Source organism: Pelophylax lessonae, assembly GCF_965119305.1.
Source record: "Pelophylax lessonae genome assembly, chromosome: 12".
Lineage (NCBI taxonomy): Eukaryota > Metazoa > Chordata > Amphibia > Anura > Ranidae > Pelophylax > Pelophylax lessonae.
The window spans coordinates 200,790,547-200,799,529 of NC_138779.1; the positions used below are offsets into that span (position 1 = coordinate 200,790,547).

Sequence of the window (8,983 nt, forward strand, 5' to 3'; positions counted from 1 at the left end):
GGGAGTTAGTAAGTTGCCCATTGCTACCTACATACACACACACATTCCATCACTGCCTGGTGTATATTACTAGGAGAGAAAATAATGAATGATCGCTATATTCAAAGGCAAGTACTATAAGGAAATACAAAATGTTTATTTCACATAGCACAGTATATAGATAAACATATCAATAGCACAGGATGTAGAAACATTTATCAGGAATAGTAATATAATAGTAAGATATAATATAATATAATATAATAAATAATATAAATATATATATAATATAATATATCATTTATATAATTTATATTGTAACATAACTAATAATTTATAATATATATATAATTTATATTGTAACATAATAGTAATATAATATAAAATATACAATAGAATTATAGTATTATTGCATGTAATAGTAGAAAGAAAATGTAATTTTTCAAAGATATTTAAAATTGTGCCCAGCTTGTTGTTAGAGATGTAATATCATTATGACACCGTGTTGCCATACGTCAATGGACTTGGGGCCAGATTTAGACCTTGGGGGGCACTGGGCACTTAAGGTTCGGGGGGCCCCTCCTACAAAGGTTCAAGGGGGGGGGCATCATGTACCGATTTAGTTTACATTCTCAATGACAGTCACACATTTTAAAAATGCGGGACACAACATCATTCTGAGGTCATGTGGGCACACTTCCACAAAGTCATAGGCCACCTTCCTTAAGAGCGTAAGGTTGATTTACTAAAACTGGAGAGTGCAAACTGAAAAGTGTAATTCTCTTCCATTTTTTTTTTTGTCAAAGCCTAAAAGCAAAGCTGAAGTTCGAATCTGAATGGCTACCATGCATGGCTGTACCAGATTTTGCACTCTCCAGTTTTGGTAAATCAACCCTTATGTGTGGTTCGCTTGAGCCGCCAAAATTTTTTTTTAAAATAGATGCAATATACAAGTTGGGAGTACAATTTTTTTACAGGTGATGGCCGGCAAAATATTACTATTGCTATACTATACAATATATCCCAAGATACAGTTAATAAAATAACACATTTTTTTCTATACTGTATATGTTATATTCTTTTATTAATATTTATTTTTATTATTTTATATAATTTTTTATATAGTTTCATAATATTTTTGTATAGAGGGGAGCCCTTCTGTCAGTCTGGTGGGGAAGGGGGGGGGTACAGGGAAGTTGCCCCTTTTGCCTTATAAACTAGGCACTGAGTGGACTCCTAAGAAATGGCACTTTAGAGAAAAGAAAGGAACAGAACTGGTTTGGTGAAATTACATCAACTCATTTTTAAATTATATTTTAAAGCCACATTAATATTTTATATCTTTTTATTTCTTTATCTTTTATTTCCCACCAGTCTGCCCACTAGCGCTGCCAATCAGTCTCCATCACTGGTGCCAATCAGTGCTCATCAGTGTCTCCTAATCAGTGTCACCTATCAGTGCTGCCTATTTGTGCTATCAGTGCCCATCAGTGCCACCTATCAGTGCCACCTCTCAGTGCCTTTCAGTGCCGCATCTCAGAGCCCATCAGTGCCACCCATCAGTGCCCATCAGAGCCACCTATCAGCGTCCATCAGTACTGCCTCGTCAGTGCCCATCAGTGCCATCTTACCAGTGCCCATCAGTGCAGCCTATCAGTGCCCATCAGTGCAGCCTCATCATCGCACATCAGTGAAGGCTAGGGGAAGATAAAAAAATAACTTGTGGCTAAATTTTGCTTTCAGAGGAAGAAAAGGGGAATGTCTGACCTGTGCTAAGTCTTAAGCTGGCCATACATGGATCAAGGCTAGTTGACCAGCTAGGCATGTGGCTAGTTTGACAGGGACCAGAGATATTTTGATCCATGTGTGGCAACTATAGTTGTATAGAAATTGATATCTACCAAGGGACTTCTGTTGAACCGCCCTTTCAATATATTTCCGCTTGTCAGCTTTTATTTACTCCTGATGACTAAATGGAGAGGTAGGGGAACTAAATAATGTAAGTATTTTCCCTTTTTTTTTTTTTTTTAATCTTTCATTCTGTGGGTGCATTTTTATGTTTGGTGATCCAATGGGTCATGTATTGTAGATGAAACCATGACTTTTAAGACCATAGGAAAATGCTTTAAAACATAACCAGAAGTAGCACTTGGAACCATCTGCTTATGTCTATAAGCCGTGCACCTTCAGGGGTTTGGTGGTCTACAGTTTACCAGGAAATTATTACATAGTGAAGAAGTGGGTGAGAAAATGTTTCATTGATGGAACAGACTTTCTTCACTTCAGCTATCCTCAGGTTTTTCACTCATTGCATTTTCCAGTCTGGCCTTTATAGATTTCCTAAAATTGGGTCCACATGCATGGCCCAGTAGGACATAAAGAATGGGATTGATGCAACTGCTGATTGAGATCAAACAAAGGCAAACATTACTTATTATGAAATCAGGAAGTGTTAGACTTATCCTCATAAACCATGAGTGGCCATATATTGAAAGGAAACCAGCAGATGAAAAAGCAAACCACTACTGCGATGGTGATCCTGAAAGTTCTTTGAAACCCTTTTGGTAGGAAAAGGCTTTAAAACATAACCAGAAGTAGCACATGGAACCATCTGCTTATGTCTATAAGCTGTGCACCTTCAGGGGTTTGGTGGTCTACAATGTACCAGAAAATTATTACATAGTTTCATTGATGGAACAGACTTTCTTCACTTCAGCTATCCTCAGGTTTATCACTCATTGCATTTTCCAGTCTGGCCTTTATGGATTTTCAAAAATTGGGTCCACATGCATGGCCCAGTAAGACATAAAGAATGGGATTGATGCAACTGCTGATTGAGATCAGACAAAGGCAAACATTACTTATTATGAAATCAGGAAGTGTAAAGCCTCGTACACACACAACGAATTTCCGCCGACCGGTCGTCCGTCTTTTGTCCAGAGTGGTGTCTGTTGGTTGGAATGTGCTCTAGACAGCACACAAATTTTCCTGCACGACAGAATTCTACTTCAGAAGTGATGTCATGTGTTGGATTGCTTTCTTTGTGTTCTTTCATCTCTGAGCATGCCTAGTCTTGCTCATAAGATTTTTCCCCATCGAAATCTGTACTAATGAGACGAAAATTGGACGTGTTTTGACGGTCGACAAAATTATATAGCCTGCACACCAGGATTTTTTAGGCCGAAAAGTCGTATTCGGTTGTCGGAAGCACCATACTAACAAGCCGAAAATCGGCAGATCGGTCGTCGGATGAAATTTCCCGGCCGAATTTCTACTCGTGGGTACGAGGCTTTAGACTGATCCCCATAAACCATGCTAAGAGTGGCCATATATTGAAAGGAAACCAGCAGATGAAAAAGCCAACCACTACTGCGATGGTGATCCTGAAAGTTCTTTGAAACCCTTTTGGTAGGAAAAATCTTTAAAACATAACCAGAAGTAGGACATGGAACCATCTGCATGGCACCATCTGCTTATGTCTATAAGCCGTGCACCTTCAGGGGTTTGGTGGTCTACAATGTACCAGAAAATTATTACATTGCGAAGATGTGGGTGAGAAAATGTTTCATTGATGGAACAGACTTTCTTCACTTCATCTATCCTCAGGCGATTCACTCATTGCATTTTCCAACCTGGCCTTTATGGATTTTCTAAAATTGGGTCCACGTTCATGGCCCAGTAGGACATAAAGAATGGGATTGATTCAACTGCTGATTGAGATCAGACAAAGGCAAACATTACTTATTATGAAATCAGGAAGTGTTAGACTTATCCTCATAAACCATGCTAAGAGTGGCCATATATTGAAAGGAAACCAGCAGATGAAAAAGCAAACCACTACTGCGATGGTGATCCTGAAAGTTCTTTGAAACCCTTTTGGTAGGAAAAGGCTTTAAAACATAACCAGAAGTAGCACATGGAACCATCTGCTTATGTCTATAAGCTGTGCACCTCCAGGGGTTTGGTGGTCTACAATGTACCAGAAAATTATTACATAGTTTCATTGATGGAACAGACTTTCTTCACTTCAGCTATCCTCAGGTTTATCACTCATTGCATTTTCCAGTCTGGCCTTTATGGATTTTCAAAAATTGGGTCCACATGCATGGCCCAGTAAGACATAAAGAATGGGATTGATGCAACTGCTGATTGAGATCAGACAAAGGCAAACATTACTTATTATGAAATCAGGAAGTGTAAAGCCTCGTACACACACAACGAATTTCCGCCGACCGGTCGTCCGTCTTTTGTCCAGAGTGGTGTCTGTTGGTTGGAATGTGCTCTAGACAGCACACAAATTTTCCTGCACGACAGAATTCTACTTCAGAAGTGATGTCATGTGTTGGATTGCTTTCTTTGTGTTCTTTCATCTCTGAGCATGCCTAGTCTTGCTCATAAGATTTTTCCCCATCGAAATCTGTACTAATGAGACGAAAATTGGACGTGTTTTGACGGTCGACAAAATTATATAACCTGCACACCAGGATTTTTTCAGTTGGTTGTCGGAAGCACCATACTAACAAGCCGAAAATCGGCAGATCGGTCGTCGGATGAAATTTCCCGGCCTAATTAATTCTCGTGTGTACGGGGCTTTAGACTGATCCCCATAAAGAATGCTAAGAGTGGCCATATATTGAAAAGAAACCAGCAGATGAAAAAGCAAACCACTACTGCGATGGTGATCCTGAAAGTTCTTTGAAACCCTTTTGGTAGGAAAAGGCTTTAAAACATAACCAGAAGTAGCACATGGAACCATCTGCATGGCACCATCTGCTTATGTCTATAAGCCGTGCACCTTCAGGGGTTTGGTGGTCTACAATGTACCAGAAAAGTATTACATAGCGAAGAAATGGGTGAGAAAATGTTTCATTGGTGGAACAGACTTTCTTCACTTCAGCTATCCTCAGGTAATTCACTCATTGCATTTTCCAACCTGGCCTTTATGGATTTTCTAAATCTGGCTCCACGTGCATGGCCCAGTAAGACATAAAGAATGGGATTGATGCAACTGCTGATTGAGATCAGACAAAGGCAAACATTACTTATTATAAAATCAGGAAATGTTAGACTGATCCCCATTAACCATGCTAAGACTGGCCATATATTGAAAGGGAACCAGCAGATGAAAAAGCAGACCACTACTGCAATGATGATCCTGAAAGTTCTTTGAAACCCTTTTGGTCTTTTAAATCTATTGTGATGTAGTTTGAAGAGAATAAGGCCATAACAAATAAGGATGATGGTCAAAGGTATCCCAAACATGAAAATTATTTTGTACATTATAGCATATGCTTTAGAACTAATTGCAGAGTCTAATCTAAAATCATGGCTAATTTCAAGCTGTTCTAAATATGGGACTTCTATATAATACCTCTGGATTAGGGTAAAATGACGTATGAAACCAATGTTAATAAAAAGCACAACAGTCAGAGGAACAAACCAAAGAAAGACTGATACAATCCTGACTAATCTCCGTGTTCGGTGCACTTTAGCCCAAAGTAGCCACACGATGGACACACAGCGGTCAATGCTAATGACTGTTAAGAAAGTCACACTAACAGCGGAGTTCAAGTTCATCATGAAAAAGTTGATGATAAGTGAAAAAGGATATATGATGTCTCTGTAAGGTATGTCATCCATAACACCAGAAACAGCCAGCCATTCTATTACACGAAAAGGAAGGCAAAGGCAGAATATGAAGTCAGCGATGGCCAAATTCAGGAACCACACCGCACTGATGGTCTTCATCCTGAAGCCGGAGATCCATATTACCAATCCATTTCCTATGATTCCCACAATGCAGGAGATACAGTAACAGGAGATAGTCAAAATCATGGTGATTTTGTATGCCTCCTCCCCATATGTTACATTCATGGTGCCAATAGTGGATGGAGTAGAGTAAATGAACTCCTGTTTAAACAAAAAGCATGTATTACTCCTTTTAAAATCCAAATCTCAGATACTTATCCATAGAGCGTAAGTTCTACAAGCTATCGATCCATTTATCATTATAGTAACATGAATGTATCAGCCCACCCAGGGAGAGGGAAAATGTGTAAATGGACCCGATAACAACCATATGTGTGTATATATATATATATATATATATATATATATATATATATACATATATACATACACACACACACTATAATACCAAAAGTATTAGGACACCTGCCTTTACCCCCACATGAACTTTAATGGCATCCCAGTCTTATTCCATAGGGTTCAATAGTGAGTGTGCCCACCCTTTGCAGCTATAATAGCTTTAACTCTTCTGGGAAGGCTGTTCACAAGGTTTAGGAGTGTGTCTATGGGAATGTCTTCCCACACTCTTCCAGATGGACATTTGTGAGGTCAGGCACTGATGTTGGCTGAGAAGGCCTGGCTCTCAGTCTACACTCTTATTCATCCCAAAGGTGTTCTATCGGGTTTAGGTCAGGACTCTGTACAGGCCAGTCAAGTTCCTCCACCCCAAACTGTCTCATCCATGTCTTTATGGACCTTTCTTTGTGCACTGGTGTGTAAAAATATTGTATATGTACGCTATATTGTCAAAAGTATTGGGACGCCTGCCTTTACACGCTCACAAACTTTAATGGCATCCCAGTCTTAGTCCATAGGGTTTATTATTGAGTATGCCTACCCTTTGCAGATATGACAGCTTCAACTCTTCTTGGAAGGCTGTCCACAAGGTTTAAGAGTGTGTCTATGGGAATGTTAGACTATTTTTCCAGAAGCGCATTTCTGAGGTTAGGCACTGATGTGGACGAGATAGCCTGATTCGCAATCTCCGCTCTAATTCATCCCAAAGGTGTTCTATTGTGTTTAGGTCAGGACTATGTACAGGCCAGTCAAGTTCCTCCACCCCAAACTCGCTCATCCATGTCTTTATGGACCTTGCTTTGTGCACTGGTGTGTAATCATATTGGAACAGGAACCCCAAACTGTTCCCACAAAGTTGGGAGCATGAAATTGTTTAAAATGTCTTGGTATGCTGACACCTTAAGAGTTCCCTTCACTGGAACTAAGGGGCCAAGCCCAACCATTGAAAAACAACCCCACACCATAATCCCCCCTCCACCAAATGATTTGGATGACTGCCCAAAGCAAGGATCATAAAGACATGGCTGAGCGAGTTTGGTTTGGAGGAACTTGACTGGCCTGCACAGAGTCCTGACCTCAACCCAATAGAACACCTTTGGGATCAGTTAGAATGAAGACTGCAAGCCAGGCCAGGCCTTCTCTCAAAAATCAGAGCCTGACCTCACAAATGCGCTTCTGGAAGAATGGTCAAACATTCCCATAGACACACTCCTAAACCTTCCCAGAAGAGTTGATGCTGGCATAGCTGCAAAGGGTGGGCCAACTCAATATTAAACCCTACGGACTAAGACTGAGATGCTATTAAAGTCAATATGCGTGTAAAGGTAGGTGCCCCAATGCTTTTGACAATATAGTGTATATATATTTATATATAAAAACTATTAGTGGCCAATGACAGCTAATCACAGGATGTAAACGCAGGCTGGTTATCGGCTTTCCTTTCCTCACGCTGACAGCATGAGGAGAGAAGGAGAGAGCCTATAACTGGCTTGTGTTAGAGGAACATCAGCACCTGTGTAGTCTCATCACAGATCTTTGCAAAACTGTGTCAGATGGCCGCCTAGAATTGTAGATGCAAATGTTGCAAATACACTTTACTCTTCTCTTTTATTCTGGTGACAACTCTAAAGCTTTTGTATTCCCATCACTTTACCACATGTCGATGGTAGTTCCAGGCAGAAGAAATTTAAAAGGTAACTCCACTTTCGTGGGGAAAAAAATAGCAAATAAAGAAAAAACAATATAGCGTATACAATTGCGACACAAATCATATTGTAATTGATGTTATTCAAAATGACCTTTCCTTTTCAATCTGCAGCTGGTGTAATTTTCTGAAAATGCATTATGTCTACCTGGAGGTGTTCTGTACACAGAATGTATACTGACCACACCCCAGAAACATCATTTCCTGCTTTTGTGATTGGCTCACCAATTTTCCCAGAAGTCTGCGATAAGATTTTTGGCATCCCCTGCAACAAAAATGTCATTTTTGGTGAGATAATCCCCCAATAGGAACACATCTAAAGGGATGCATGCCCAGCCGATTTCCTCATTATAACCCTGCAGCTGCCACAGCTGATAGATAATTATGAAACCACTCCCATTCAACCCACTCAGCACCGAAGAACAAACAAGGATTTCTTCAGAATAACAAAAGGTAGGAGTCTGCAACAAAGTTTGTTAAAATTCTTGTAATGTACAGAGATCACCCAAAGGGGAATGTTTTTTTCTCAACAAAAGTAGAGTTACGCTTTAAGGTCAGAACTAAGAAAAAGCACAGAGATATGGAAACAATTTTTTTTAAAAAAGTTACAGTTCCACAAAATTAGACATAATTAAATTACAATTATGAATTGATAATAACAACAATAATAATAATAATAATAATACATAATTAATAATACATACATAATTAATACACAGATAATTAATACATATGTAATAATAATACATAATTAAATTACAAAAATGAATTAGGAATTGCATGTGGAAATGAAAATAAAAAAATAAAATGTAAACTAAGATACAGATTTAAGAAAAATTTAGGCTTTTAATAAACAAATATTCATTTCCTATGGAAACAATACAAATCCTATACATAATTAATGTTTACGTATATGAAATTAACACAATTCACAAGAAAATTACTGAAAAAGATAACGTGACTTGTAAAACTAAGTGAATTGATCCTCTTACTGTATCAATTACTTTGTCTGTCTCTCTCTTTCTCCACACATAACTAACTCGTCTTTATAATTACAATATTCGTTTACTATGCATCAGCTTCCAATGATATTTATGAATCTCTTACCATTTTTTGCAGGAATTTTCTCTTACCAGTTAATATGCACTAATTAACATGATGCCCTCCTTGAGTAAAATGTTGTTCAGTACAGAA

General features: G+C 38.7%; 1 protein-coding gene across 1 annotated transcript; it reads right to left on the reverse strand.

Moving 5' to 3' along the window:
* Positions 1-4,829: 4,829 nt before the first annotated feature.
* On the reverse strand, positions 4,830-5,853 carry LOC309568976 (N-formyl peptide receptor 3-like; the record flags this gene model as incomplete). The annotated part of the gene is made up of 1 exon (XM_082274740.1): positions 4,830-5,853. One exon carries the CDS (start codon positions 5,851-5,853, stop codon positions 4,873-4,875), a length of 981 nt encoding a protein of 326 aa, XP_082130866.1. The 3' UTR covers positions 4,830-4,872.
* Between the last annotated feature and the right edge of the window lie 3,130 nt (positions 5,854-8,983).